At 41.7% G+C, this 15658-nt stretch overlaps 1 protein-coding gene across 1 annotated transcript in view; it reads left to right on the top strand.

Annotated features, from left to right (window-relative positions):
* RAP1A (RAP1A, member of RAS oncogene family) overlaps positions 1–15350 on the top strand; it is a 99137-nt gene extending 83787 nt beyond the window's left edge. The window contains exons 5-9 of the mRNA XM_081009941.1: positions 1798–1854; positions 2908–3048; positions 7235–7378; positions 12501–12616; positions 14615–15350. Of these exons, the coding sequence (XP_080866067.1) occupies positions 1798–1854; positions 2908–3048; positions 7235–7378; positions 12501–12587 (429 nt within the window). The 3' untranslated portion in view covers positions 12588–12616; positions 14615–15350. The remainder of the gene's footprint in view (positions 1–1797; positions 1855–2907; positions 3049–7234; positions 7379–12500; positions 12617–14614) is intronic.
* The last annotated feature ends 308 nt before the right edge of the window (positions 15351–15658 follow it).

Here is a 15658-nt window from a genome sequence, read left to right as displayed (position 1 = left end):
GAGAGAATAATTACACGATTGTCCATCCCAGGCCCCTCCAGATGTCGTTGGACTCCAGTTTACATCAGCCCACGCCAGCATGGCCAACAACAGTTGTAGTCCAACAGCATATGGAGGACCACAGACTCTCTACCCCTGGTTTATCTTGGGCTTGTTTTGTCTTTGATATAGAGAGGGCCAAATCTGGATATGGACTGTGGCATGGTAAATTGGGGACAGCCCTTTCCCTATGTCTTTTTCCTACCAAGAATTACTCCAGAAACTGCTGGTTTCCCCCAAAATTGGTACCTTCAGGGTCAAATGGTTTCTATGGCGGTCGTGGGTTCGGAAAGCAGCATGGGAAAGATGAATCTTCCCCTGCTCCCTGAGTGCTGCATTCCCAATTCAGAGAGGGCCTCCCTGTGGTTGCATTTCCTTTTATTATTATTATTATTATTTTAAAAAGCACAATCACTAAGCCCAGGACAGAGAAGTGTGGTCAGCACCAGTTGAGTCTGGGCCTGATACACCATCCAAAGCATTCTAGATAATTGGGTCTAATGCCATGCAGCCTTCTTTCACAATGCCAAACTAAGTGTAAGTCAATTTTAAGCTACTTGCTGTTAAAAAAAAGCAACATACTAAGTTTAATAAATAATAACTAAGTATTTTAAATCAGTGTTTGCAATTCCTTGGCATTTGTGGATTTTATAAGTTTTGGAGAAAAGCCCCAAGTTTTTTGCTTAATTCCATTAAAAAAACAAGAACAACAGCGTTCAGCTCAACACTTCACTCCGTTTTCATAACAAGATATAAATCAGAAGCCAAACATTTTGGATAACCCTATGAAGTAGTGTTTTTATTATTACTTTATTGTTGTTGCCCTGCAGTTTCATTGTGGATACTTTTAACTTAACCATAATATTTGCATGCAAAAGATTCCAAGTTCAATCACCTCTTGTACAGATGGAAAAGACTCTTGTCTAAAGCTTTTTTGGAAGGCCCTGCCAGTCACAATAGATAAACTGAGCTAGGTGAAGCAAAGATCTGGTTCAGTATAAGGCAGCTTCCTGTGTTCCTAGATTACAAGCACACCTACACAAATATTTCCTTGATCATATTACATGTCAGTGTTGTTCTATTAAAAATTAAATACTTGCTTGACATCCATTTAGGTATTATAGTTCAGCGGCAGAGCACATATAGAAGGTCACAGTTTCACTCTCGGGCATCTCCAGATAGATAGGGTTAGGAAATATTTCTGCCTGAAATCTTGAAGAGCCTCTGACAGTTGTATGCAATACCGAGTTCAGTGGACCAGTGCAGTAAGTCTGTAGCTTCCTGCATTCCTAATGGCAGACAATGGATACTGGCAGGGAGGACTTGGAGACCGCTAGTGAAAGGACTGCTTGCTCTTTGGGTATCTTATCTCCTGCCTGCCACGTTCCATCCTTTTGAATGCAACCCTATGTGTACAGTGGAAAAGCTCACAGTAAGGCTTGTTCACATGTACACTGTACACAAGTACAAGCTGTCTGCACACATGTACAAGTGTTTGTGTGTATGCTCTTGTTGGTTTTTCTAAATCCTGCTGATTTGTACAGCTCACCAGTTGTGTACACAACACTTGCATAAATTCATGGACTGTAACTTGTGCATAACTCTGCAGCTTAACTGTTTGTGCACACAGGTGGTGCACTGGTTGTTTGTAATGCTTAAATGCCCCTATTGCCAGGAGGTTATGAGCAAGCATTAATTGAGTCTCTTCCTCCTGTCCCTTAAGGCTATAATGGTATCTGTCCTTTATTTGTCTTTCAGCAAGTGGAAGTAGACTGTCAACAATGTATGCTTGAAATCCTCGATACTGCAGGGACAGTAAGTGAGATCTATCCTGAAATCTGAAATGCTTAATATTTGAAGGGAACACTAAGAGTGACGCAAGACATGGCTTTTAAGGGGAGGGGTGTCCATCTCTTTCTTGCTTATGTTATGTGGCTATAAATAAACCAGCATTTCTTGCCTTTTCTATTATTCCAAGTAGCTCCTTGCACGGTTTATTGGGAACAAACTGAAACATTGTCTTGGAAGTTTTTCATTACAACTTCATAAAATTTAAAAACATTTTCAGATTTCCGGCACTTTGAAGTTCTAACGAAAAACCCTCTTGTTGAACTTCTCTATTGTTGAAAACAACAACAAATTAAAACATTATGGCAGTTAAAGCTGAGAGATAAAGTGTGCACGCTGCTAAACAACTTGTAAAACACATGTACCGATACAACTGCTGCCTTTAAGAGAGACTGTCTATCTGCCTGGCTTTCTTGGGCGTCCGTCCTTTAAAGCTTATAGTGGTTCCTGATGTTCTGAAAAGATTTCCCGAAATCCTTCTGAATCTAAAGACTGCTTCACATCTTACGATAGAAGTGTGTTTTATTTATCACTGTGCATTTAGTATTCTCCTCCGCAGCCTACAATATGCGATCTGGGCTGGCTATATACTTTTTTCATCCTGACTACACTGTGTTGGCCCAGGCTGCTGATGCATGTTTCAAGTGAGCTCTGGGTGTATGAGCGAGAGAGATGGCGGGGAAGGTGAGAGGGGAGGGGTATGTGTTAAAATACATAGCTGCCTTTCGCAATACAAGCAGATACAGCCTTTGGTAAGGTGTGAAGCCGCCCTAAATACTTCAAAGCCCTTGTTTTAAATTTCTAACATTGAAAGAAGGATATTTGAGAAAGCCAGTTCCTTTTAAAATTAAATTTATTTTTTTCACTGGATTTCTGCAAGAGCAAAGACTGGAAATTTCCAGTTGCCTATGACCTTTTTATCTCTGTTTAAACCTGAACTTCTTAATGTGTGTATGTTAAACAGCTAATTAAACTAAACAGCTAATTCATTTTTTTTTAAAAAAAAATATTTGATTACAGGAGCAATTTACAGCAATGAGGGATCTCTATATGAAGAACGGTCAGGGGTTTGCACTAGTATATTCTATTACAGCACAGTCCACGTTCAATGACTTGCAGGACCTGAGGGAGCAGATCTTACGGGTCAAGGACACGGAAGACGTAAGTAAATGGGTTATTGCTTTTTGAACCATTGGAATCTTCCCCCCCCCCCAAAAAAAAACCCTAAACAAGCCAGCATCTGTTTTTCGCACAGTTAATAAGATGACTGAAGAACACTGTTCTAGAATGTTTTGTATGATATCATAAATTTCTCTATTTAGATATTTTGGAGACTATTCATATGGACATTACTGGACGGTTAGTCAGAAATGCTCAGTATCCCAAACTGGGATTGAACTCTGGAAAAGTTCAAGTCCCATAAGAAGTGGCTTTTTAGTAGAATACGCCAGTGTACAAGCCCAATTCCTCCCGCTCAACCTTTTGTCACTGAAATGGCTACATATGGTGCCAGGTTTTTAGAAGGCTCAGTAATTCCCATTATGACTTGCTGTTTAAAATGGGTTTTGTGGCTCTTTGGTAGAGATTTTGTTTCTGGCTGCCATCAGGTGGAAAAACACAGTTTTCTAGTTGTGTGATAATCTGGCTAATCAAAATAGCTGTGCTCAAAAGTCCATACTGGTTTTTTCCTAAAGAAAATATTACAAACTTAATTAGTAGACTAAAAATCTTAGTACTATAAAACTTCCTTTGCCGCACGATAGTTTAAATATGCTTAGATGCCTAGAAAGTGGAGGTAATGTAAATGTTTTAGTATTTTAACTTGTGCATATTTTAAAGTGACTAACCTGTGACCCTCCTGCTGTTGTTGGTCTGCATCTCTCATCAGCCCCAGCCAGGATGGTCAATAGTCAGGGGTGATGCAAGTTCGTTTGGGAACACAAGGGAACGGGGCACAGGTTAGCCACCTTGGCCTAGGTCCATCTTTTACTGTAATATGTGAAAGACTTCCAGTTGGCTGGACTGAGCGCCAACCCAGGCAGCTGGCTTCCTATATGGTTTATCACCTTTTAAGCAGGGATTCCACCAGTAATCATGCCGAAGATCTATACCTGGATGACTTTGCGGTCAGTTACTATTGCACATCTGTTAAGTGGCTATGCAATTCAAGCTGACGGGCTTTGCATTATGCTGTCAGTTCCATGGCATCATGCTGTAGGTTGCGATGTTGCGCATGGATGTTTTCATTGTTTACAGATACCACCATCACCACCACATATGTTAAGAACAGCCCTGTTTAATCAGGATCCTACCAAATGTCCACCTAGTCCAGTTTTCTGTTTCTTAAGGCTGCAATTCCTAATAGACTTTCTAGGAAGTAAGTCTCAGCCCATATAGTGCAACGAGTGAATGTGCAGGGTGGAACTGCACAATGGGTTGGATTCAGCTAAGTAGTTCTGCTAGCAGGAGCCAGCGCAAGGCCCCCACTAGTGCAATGGGTCTTTTGCCCACCCACCCCAGTTGGCTCTTGGAGGGTTAGGAGAACCCCCCAGAACAGCGCATCAGGGAAGTAGAGGGGAGACTGTGTCATCAGGTAAGCAGAAATCTTGAATATTTTGTCTGAATCAGTAGCAGCAAATGCTGTCACAGAAGTTCGTAACATCCATTCGCACTGTAAAACCTGTGACCTAGCAATTTATTGTGCTAACCAGGAAGTGTTACTTTAGCATCAGCTCTAGCTTACTCTTTTGATTTGGGCTCTTTGTTAGTCCAGAAAATCAGTGGACAGAATTGGTATGTCTGTGCAACCCATTGTATTCAGATAGTTATTCATGAAAGATCTCTCCATAAATGAATAGGGAGCTACTATCCAATGCGTGTGGATAGGAAGATCTTAACTGTGTTAACAACTACCAGACTTTTAGAAGACATCTGAAGGCAGCCCTGTTTAGGGAAGCTTTTAATGTTTGATGTAACATAGTATTTTAATATTCTTTTGGAAGCCGCCCAGAGTGGCTGGGGAAACCCAGCCAGATGGGCGGGGTATAAATAATAAATTATTATTATTATTATTATTATTATTATTATTATTATGTGTTTAAAAGTAGTTTAGCCACTTATTTTTATTCTTCATGTCTTTGCTGATCATTATCTCTGGCTTTATTTTTCTCTTTTCCCGTAATGTTTTTGAAACCCTCTTTGATACACAAATCTTGGTTACGTGTTTTTTTAAAAAAAGTAAAAAAAAAGTAAAACGAACAATCTTTTAGATGAGGGATTATGTTCATCTTAGAAGCTGAGTCCTTTCTTAGCATTTAAGTCAAAACGCTGTGGTATGCAGCAACTTACATTGTTTGAGGTTACACATGTACCCTGTTTGAGGTCAAATAAATTATACCCCTCATTCTAACTACACTGTAGTTACTATTTTTAAAAAACTTTTTGTGTTAAGTGATAGCTTCCAGATTTTAATATGCTAAATGTTTTTCTCTCCTTGTTTTAAACGAAGTATGGATTTCATTTCTTTTATCAGGATAGTAGCTTGTATAGTAGCGGATTTAACTACACCTGTTGGGGCGGAAATCACAAGAAATGTGTTTCTTTTTACCTGGAACTGATCATCCATGAATAAGAGAGTGTGCTCAGAAATTTAGCAAATATTAGAACTGTTGCTAATTATTTATAAACGAGAAGTATATGAGGTACTTTCCTCTGGAAAGTGCAAACTTTGCTGTGCATGTATGTGTTTAAAATACTTAAGGAAACAGAATGGTGTGCACACCCATTATCAGCAGTTTTCTGTGTGTAGTGCTTTTAGATAGCTCAGGCGAAACAGGATGTGTCTCTGTGCGTGTGTGTTCAGTGTTTGCAATTAAAGTTTTAATGTCCAGCACGCTGCCAAACAGTTCAAAATAAGAACATAAGGATTGCATAGCTGTCTTTGCATTTCATGACTCTGAGGCCCCATTTCTGGAGTTGAGAAGGCATTTATTGCCTAAGCAGGGCAAATCACTGGGGCCAATACATACAACGTATTTCTTGGGAAGTGATGTACATCCTGTTGTATAAATTATGTTGAGTTGAAAAGTAGCTACTGCCTATCTGAGGGTTTGAAATGTCAACTCTGTGTTGTTGTAGAAACTGACATTAAGGTAAGTGCTTGTGGAAATAGATTGTGTGTCAATGAACCTTCCAGACTGTGGTATCTCCATTTCTTTGATAGTTGCCATGAGACGGTTTAATTATCAGTGTGATGTAGCCATGGTAAAGACGGGTACAAAATGGTTTGTTTGCTTACTTTCTTGCAGGTACCTAATGCATAATTCAGTCATTTATCCTCAAAATGTACTTTGGAGTTCTACTTTGCAAGGAATATAGGGGTTTTGTGTCCAAATAATACAGATTTATGGCACAGTTCTAATATATATATATATATATATATATATATATATATATATATATTTCGTATTCAGTGATGGGGCACTAGCCTGATCCCCAATTTCCCCAACCTTCAAAGCCAACTTTGACAAGTGGGTAGGTTCAGCCGCCTGTCAATCTCCTATTATCATAATGATGTCAGGAGATTGACTTCTGTTGAAGTTCAAAGCGGATCACTGTAACCACTGATCTATACCCTCCTTTAAAGGTACACTGATTGCAACTGGGAATGCGCCTTCAGAGGGGCTAGTTCTGCTTCCTCAAATCAAACCTTTCCCACCCTTTGCAGAGGAAGAAAGCTTCATTTTAGGAAGTCGTTTGAAAGCAGACCGCTTCAAACTGAGACAATGACCCACCTCAGTGTGTCAATTTGAGTGGCGCTTCCTCTTGGCACCAATCAGCCGTTCATGGCTAACAGGGAGCTCAACTTGCAAAAGAACAGTTGAGACCTCACTTTAAGTTCCCAATTGTTTCTTTGTCACAGCAATAGTACCTGTCCCACCCCTGATGACACATGGGATGTCAGGTGTGAGGCGGATGGACATGGCTTTTGGAGAACAGCTATGGAAGGTTCCCTATTGCTGGTGTTAGACAGTTTTTGAAAAGTTCAGATTCTGCCTTTTCAATATGATGAAACTCCTTTTTTAATGCATTCATAAATTTCTCACATTTTTGTTTCTTGAAACATGTTATCAGTAGCAAGCGATAATGTGTAATCAATCTGTTAAGCAAGAGCATGAAAAACTAAGAGTAGAAAATTGCTCCAGATGTAACGGGGGGGGGGGGGGAGGGACTCCTTCGTTCTAGAGACTGCTAACGTTGGTCAGCGAGTATTTTTGCAGGTCTGCTCAGACTAAGCACACAGCTTTGAATGCCATCTATTAATAACTCTCTTATTCTTTCTGTGCAGGTTCCCATGATTCTGGTTGGCAATAAATGTGACCTGGAAGATGAACGTGTAGTGGGCAAAGAACAGGGACAGAACTTAGCAAGACAGTGGTGTAACTGTGCCTTTCTAGAGTCATCTGCAAAGTCGAAAATCAATGTTAACGAGGTAACTATTGGTTAATCTTTCACAAGGCAGCACACAACCCCTTTTTATAGGCTTGGGTTTGTGTATATATGTATGTACACCATCCCCTCGTGTAAATATTCCTATAGTCCTCTTGGACTGAACATTTGCACAAATTGAAAGCCTACGTTTCGGTGGATCCTTTCTGAAGGCTCGCATAAAAGATGCTGTTTTCGCATCCCCGCCGTTGTGCTGTTTTGGTGACTGAAGTGCATTTGTGCAGAGCGAGATGCCCAGTGCAAAACCTGAGCCAAAACCTGCCGGGTATCGGTGTTCGCTTTTCTGATCTGTCAATATGTGATTCACTCTGCTATTGTGTTACCTTAGAGAAAACTAATCCCTTAGCCGAGAGCTCTTCCTCAATCATTCTGAACGCTGCTTTACTGTGGAACTAAATGTGGTGCGTGAGTGGTCATGTTTGCATGCTGAGCACCTGTGCAAATAGGTGTGCCACGCACTGCATTTTAATCTCGCAAGACCCAGAGTTCAAACTGGAGCTGTGTCACTTAGAAAAGTGCATTATGCAAGCTCAATGCACCTAAACGAAAGGCAGGCCGTGTAGTTTCTGTTAGGTAAGCACTGTAGGGCAGATGAATCTCTGCAAAAAGCAAGGCATAAAAGACGAGAAACTCAAGTAATAGAGCAAAAAAAGTCAGAACGGCACTGATTGGAATGAGGAAAGTTTGTAGGGCTAAAAAAAGGGGGGCATTTAGCGCTAATATGTTTGGTAGCAGTGAAAATTGTTCCCCATTTCAAGTCTCTTTTAGAGCGGGTGATCTGAAAGTCTTGTCTGTTTGGAGCAAGGGCAATTAGTGAATCGATTGGCAGGGATTGCGCCCATGACCAATGAAGAAAGCATCATGTTCTGGATCGGTTTTGTTTGCCCACATTAGCATTGCCCCACAGTCATGTCTCGATTAGCTGAGTCGTGTCATGTCCCCATCGCATTCACTACATGGTCTCTGATTGTATGGGCTCATATTGGGTCGAGAGACACTCTTCTCCTATCTCCCCCCTCCATGTTGCCCAAACAGGGTGACAGTGAGGAAACAGCAGTGAACAGGTGTAAAAAGCTGGCCATTGTGTGTTTGGTGTGGAGTAGGAATATTTTCTTTGCCCTGCTTTCCTGCTCTTGATATTTTTAGCCCCGAAGTACAAGTAGGAGATCATTTAATGCAGTCCTAGAAGCATCCGCTGGAGTGATTCTCCCCCTCCCCAGTGATGAAACCTTCTGAACAAGCTGCGAATCACATGAGCTCTTGTGATACGTTCAAGTACCTATCATATATAAAACAATTTCCAGAGGAACTGCTGAACAAGTCTTCAAGGTGCCACAAGAGACACTTTGTTTTATATAGCTTATATGAGAAGTCAGCAGCACTGAAGTTGATGACTGACTGGGTGCTTCATTTGACAGTACGTAGCATCTGCTTCCAAATGACTGAGAACTGCCCTGGGCAGCAGAGCTGCTTCACGAAGGCCCTTTAGGAAGGGAACACAACTTAGTTAGCTGTTACCTGATGAAATAGTAGGCGGGGGGGGGGACCTAGACCCTCTTCTGCCCCAGCTAGGGTGAATGCCATTAAAGAAGTGTCTGAAATAATAATAAAACGTCATCACTATAGGCCAGGCTTCCTTAACATGGTCCCTACGGCTGCAGTAATCCCTGATGGATTATTGTTGGAGAGGATGGGAGTTGTAGTCCAAAACATCTGCAGAGCCCCAGGTTGGGGGAAGGCCGCTGTAGGCCAATGTTCTTTCACTTTGGATTCCTGGAAGTTGCAGAACTACAGTTCCCATCATTCCCTGCCTGCTTATCCCAAAACACACAGAGCCTGGTTTTCTCTAACCACCATTACCTCTTTCAGATAACTGAGCTAACGAGGCTGTGTTCATTTTGTGAAGAAAGTCCTGACCACTCAAGAAATTTAAAGTTAGGTTTTCCAAAGCATCTGATCTGTGTCAGTAAACTCTGCCAGGAGAGGAAGATGAGGGACCTTCATTTGTTTATGGGCAGCTGTATTTGGTACAGCCACCCACAAATTACATCATCATGTTCAGCTGGTGACTTGTGTTTTCAGGGCTGAACACATCTTTATTTCAAAAGTTTTGAAGAGGGTCTGTATGTCAGTTTTGTTAGTTTATTCTTTTGATTTTAGTTTTGGTTTGGGGAACTGAGTTTCTGGTGTATTCTCTGATATTCTTGTGACTTTGCCAAGTTCGTAATTCCTCAGTTATGAAGAGTTGCCTCGTTACTTTGTGTTTTGGAAGCAACAAATGACTTCCACTTGTAATTTCCATTTTTAAAAATCCAAAAACCGTTCTCATCCAAAAGAATTTGCTGTCATGCTTGTTTTGATTTTGTTGAACAAGAGCCAATACAGAAAGCAAATGGTTTGCCAATCTTTGGGAACTGAGGGGAATCAAAGGAGAGGAGGAGTGTACTACTTATGCAGGCCTTTGTTCCTTACAGTAGCCTTTAATGAGACAGAAATCTGAAAGCTTAGCATGCCTTATTCTGTCTGAGACCGTGGCAGTCCTATAACTGGGAGTAAACACCATTGAACTAGGCCTGTGCTATACTGATTGAACATTTTAGCCTCTCTATCTTGTTGCATTTAACATGGCAGCTATTCCATTTGAATGAAACATATACACCCATTCCTTGTCACACTTTCAATATGGAGATTTAGTTAAATGAAGATTTGAGCCCACCTCTAATTATTGACTTGAGATGGTTAGAAGAAAAGTTATCCACAATTGCTCTTACTTAGCATGGTTTTAATAGGGAGGCATTGATATTTTTTGGGGGGGTGTATTTTACCCCCCTTTTGTAGTGAAAAAGGACCTGGGGGTGGTCCAAAATGTTCTCTGAGGGAATGGTGCTGCCTCTTCCCCACAAATCCCCTTGGCCAAACACTTGCCAAGAGAAAATACCTCCATTTTAAAATACCTCCATTTTAAAATGACAGCAGCTGCCACTTGGGCACTTTCAATGTGGACTGTAATCCTCCCTGTTTCCCTTACCAAGGGGAGAATCACATTGTGTAGAAAAATATGGATGGTGCCCTTCAAAGAGACAGCTACTGCTTTAGAGGTGGTATAAGGTATGTGTTCTCATGACAAGCATGCATGTGGGGACTGCACTGCCCATGCTGGTCATAGGAACATAGGAAGGTGCCTTGTACCAAGTCAGATCATTGGTCCATGCAACTCAGCCTACATCAGGGTTCCCCAAACTTGGGTCTCCAGCTGTTTTTGGACTACAACTCCCATCATCCCTAAGTAGCAGGACCAGCGGTCAGGGAAGATTGGAATCGTAGTCCAAAAACAGCTGGAGACCCAAGTTTGGGAAATCTAGGTCCACACTGACTCGTAGTGCCTCTGCAAGGTTTTGGGCTCTCTCCCAGTCCTTCCTGGCTGTGCCAGAAATTGGGCATCTGCCTGCAAAGTAGCTACTCTTAACACTATGCTACTATCCTTCCCCAGATACCCTTTCAGTGTTCTGGATCCCTGGGAAAGGGAGGGTGGCGGAGGAAAGCCAAATCACCCTGTTAATATACTTGATAGACTAACACAGTTCATCTGTTTTCCTTAAGTACGGGCAATGTAGACCAGTCCTCTCATAGTTCCCTGCTTTATGCTGGTATGCTGGATTGACACAAAGGCACTTTGGAGATCTATAAGTGATTAGAAATGACTGGCAATAAGGTGTGAGGGTTTGAATAATCTTTCATCAGGAGATATGGTAGATTCCTCCTTCCTGTGCACTTCTCCTCCAGGGACCTCCCTAAACCTTTTCTCACTTCTTTCCAATGCAATCTTCGACTTCCAAGCTCTGTTGAGCATCGAGGAAGAAGCCAGGTTGACCTTACTAGAGTACAAACTGATGTGTTTTGCCTTAGGCTGACAGCATCAAACCATGTAACTGTAAACCCAGTGGGGAGGGAGTGTGAGAAACCTAAATGCTGTTATAGAGTGTTATTGTACAGAGTGAAAGAGATGCTGGCTTTATCATGCTTTCAGAAAGTGCTTGGCTGTGCTTGTGTGTGTGTGTATGTGTTTAAAAAATAGATAATATCAAGGCAGTATCCAATTTCTAGGTTTTGCAGTTCACAAGCAAAGTACTATAGACTTAAAGCTTGTTAGAAATCACACAGGGTTGTGGGGAGGAAGTGAGTTAAGTGAGCTTTTCCAGGAGGCTGAATACTGTAGCTGTATTGCTACGCAGTTGACTTTACCAAAGACAAAGACGTATGCAGCTTTCATCTGCAGGCTTGATGCTACAGTACATAAGAGGCAGAGTGGATGAGTCCACGGCATTTATACACACACACCCCAAGCCATATCTACACCACTGACTATAAAACAGCATCTTTGTTTGTATGGCAGCCCTACATATAAATAAGAAGGAGATTAGGTATTTGCATTTTGCAAAAAAAACCTCTTACACCTTAATGGCTTGCATGCTTGATAGCCAGGCCTCTTTCAACTTTTCTTAGCAAGTATTCTATATATGTATTATACGAGTTCAGAAATGATAACTCTACCACAAGACAAATGGGAAGATAGAGAAATACAAACAGCAAACTCCTTTATTTAATATTCTGGCACCTTGTTGCTACAGTATATACACATTTGTATACGGAGAGTTGCTAATAATTGCTAAACTGGTAGCTGCTTCTTCAAATGATTGATTTTTTCTGTTGGGTTATCATCGTCTTTGTACCTGTACTTCTGGTCTGTGTGAGGTTGTCCTGGTTGTGATGTGATTTTCAATTGGAACAGTGTAGAGGTTCCCCTCCCCCTTCTTGCTTTGTGATGCGGCCGGAGGAAAGTGGAAGCGGCTAGACCACAATTAGGGGAGCCCCAAGAGGAAGCAAAAACCTTCGGGAGCTTAGATAAATTGCCCTGCTTCGCTCATGCTAAAATCAAGAAGTTCAGCTCTCTTTGCACTGCCTCCCACCCCATTTATTTCTCACCTTCTCACTTGATTTAGCCGAAAGCTTTTAAGGCCAGGATTGTAACATGAGGTTGCCATTCTGCGGCACCTGTATCTCTTGATTTCTCACCTTATTTTGCTTTCTTCCTCTCTCTCTCACAGATCTTTTATGATCTCGTCAGACAGATAAATAGAAAAACACCAGTGGAAAAGAAGAAGCCTAAAAAGAAATCATGTCTGCTGCTCTAGACCCACAGCATGCAGCAGCTCTGAGCCAGGTGAGCAAATGGTGAAATCTTAATGACCTTCCTGGGACATGTTTGTGGCACTGACTCTCTTTGCTGCAGCAGCTACTACATGATGCTGGAATGGTTGCAGGCTGGACTGAAGGCCACTTGCATTCCTTGGCAAAGGAATGATAAGCTGCCAAATACTAACATTTGGGGTATGTGCTATATAGCAGAGGTAGAGAACCTGTGGCCCTTCAGGTGTTGTTACTTTCCAGCTCCCATCCACCCCGGCCAGTGCAGCCAGTGGTTGGGGGACCATGGCAGTTTAAGTTCAGCAAAGTCTGCAGGGTCACAGGCTCCCCATTCCTTTTATAAAGGATGCTTAAAATACTTTTAAGATCAGCTAGGCAGACAGGTACTACCCTGTGCTTCCTTTTCAAATATTACACCGCTGGCTCTATCAGTTCAGATTTTATGGAAAATTTTAAAATATATGTTTTCTTTGGCTTTTAATGGGAGGTTCAATTATATGTGATGCTGGAGTTTTTATAGCATTTTAAAATTTATCCTGCGAAGAGGTACATTGTTTACCTGGGGAGGGGGGGGGGAATCAGCATTTGAGTGGTTTGGAGAGCCATGCCCCCCCCCCCTTCCTATAATACGGAAGTGGACTTGGAGCAGAACAGCGGTTATGTCATCAGTATGCATACTGGGGCCTGCACACGCCATTTCTTTTTGGGTTGAAGTGCCACCTGCTGACTCATTTGCTTTTGACATCTAGTTTTAACTCTCTTGCTACTGATCCTTACTGCATGTGTCTGTGTGAGACAAAGAGAAAGAGAGGGAGCACAACCATAAACACTGGTTTGCTATGCAAGAGGTGCTGCAACATTCTCTTCCTTTTTCACATACATACACATCTTAGCATAGTGAACTCCCATACTGTCCCAGCAATCCAGTTTTCAGTCATCTCTTAGAGAGAAAGGAATTTAAAAATGAGTCAGAGGGTTGTAGTCAACTAAATTCTAAATCCCTGAGACCCTGGGGAACTGCTGCCAATCAGTGTAGACCAGGGGTCAGCAACCTAAGCTCCATGGGCCAGAAGTGGCCCGTAGAGGTCATTTGACCGGCCCCCAAGCCACCCCCGAACCGAGCTGCCCGCTCACGCACTGTGCTAAACCGGCGCGGCGCAGGGACTCACTTCTCCAGTGCTGGAAATCACATCTGCACATGCGCAAACGCCGAAAATCGCATCTGCCCAGATGTAGACGCCAAAAATTGCACGCATGCTCATGCACGTGAGAGATCCGGCCCTTGGAGGGATCTCTGCGGGACCGATCCAGCCCAGGCAAGATAAACCTTGCTGACCCCTGGTGTAGACCAAGGATGGAGAAATTGTGGGCCTCCAGATATTGCTGGACTAACAACAACAATTATTTTATTATTTACATGTTGCCCATCTGATTGTGTTGCCCCAGCCACTCAGGGTGGCTTCCAGCAAAATATAAAAACACCACAAAACACCAAACATTAAAAGCTTCCTGAAACAGGGCTGCCTTCATATGTCATATGGTGGTTTATCTCTTTGACATCTGAGTGGAGGGCTTTCCACAGGGAGGGTGCCACTACCAAGGAGAACCTCTGCCTGTTTCTCTGTAACTTCACGTCACGCAGTGAGTGAACCTCCAGAAAGCCCTCAGAGCTGGACCTCAGTGTCCAGGCTACAGGTACCATCATCCCTGACCATTGGGATGAGGCTGGTGGGAGTCTACCAACATTTGGAGGGCCACAGGTTCCCCATCCCTGGTGTAAACAATACAGAGCCAGATAGACGAGTGCTCTGACCTTGGTATAAGGCAGCTTCCTTGGGTCTTAAACAAGTCCTCCTTTCTGAACATGTGCTGCGTATTTGTTTTTAAGAATTTTTAAGGAAGGTACCTTCAATCCTGTGTGTCTTTTTTTTTTTTTTTAAGTACTCTCTTGTTTGCAGAGCGTGTTTCTAAGTTGGATGCTGACTCTTCATTGTCTGTCTCTTCTTCTGCTCAGGATTACAGGAATGAAGAACTGTTGCCTAATTTGGAAAGTGCCACCATTCCAGACTTCAAATAACTACACCACAAATTAACAACATATCCGAAGAGGCTTCTGTTTTTATATATTATGTGAAGAATTTAGATCTTATAATGGTTTGCACAAAGGTCCCTTGGGGGGGAGGAAATAAAATAAAATTGCTTTGTGTATATCTCTTGGGAATTAAAGACAATAGTACTTCTCCTTTGCAATAGCAGTTAACAGATGTGATAATAAATATAATTGACTCTAGTTGTACGATTATACAAAAGAGCATGGATGCATTTCAGATGTTAGATATTGCTACTATAATTTCATATTGACCTCTTACCATAATTCTTCTCCCATCCAGCACTAAAAATGGTCAGCCAGTAATACTTTATATCTATCATGATAGATACGATTATACAAATTTTACCCTTTGAACTCATGGCAGCAAATAACTTTCCAAGTCATTGACTTCATTTTATATTTAAAAAGTTACGGAATATCATTATTTTCATTCTGCCATTATATTCTAATTAAAATTGTGCATAATGCTTTGGAAAAAAATGGGTCTTTTATAGGAAAAAAAACTGGGATAACTGATTTCTATGGCTTTGAAAGCTAAAATATATAATATACTAAACCAACTCTAATATTGCTTCTTGTGTTTTACTGTCACAGATTAAATTACAGCTTTTATGAATGATTAAATTTTAGTACATTTTCATTTTGTTTGAGTGTTTCTGTTCTGGATTTCAGGTCTGAGGTTTTCGCTGAAAGGGTGATGAAACCTGCAGCAGTAAATGCTGTTGAAATGCTTTTCACAACGCCCACTTACTTGTTGATCATTACATTTCTTTCCCACCTTTCCTTCAAGGAGGCATACATGGTTCTCCTCGTGATTTTATCCTTGCAAACAACCCTGTGAGGCAGGTTAGGCTGAGAGGCAGTTGACTGACCCAAAGCCACCCAGTGAGCTTCACGGTCAATTGGAGATTTGAACCCTGGTCTACCGGGTCCTAGTCTGACACACTA

The sequence above is a fragment of the Podarcis pityusensis genome (assembly GCF_964106645.2).
Source record: "Podarcis pityusensis genome assembly, chromosome: 6".
Classification (NCBI taxonomy): domain Eukaryota; kingdom Metazoa; phylum Chordata; class Lepidosauria; order Squamata; family Lacertidae; genus Podarcis; species Podarcis pityusensis.
The sequence above is the reverse complement of the archived record's forward strand: the minus strand, read 5'-3'. Positions and strand labels throughout refer to the sequence as shown.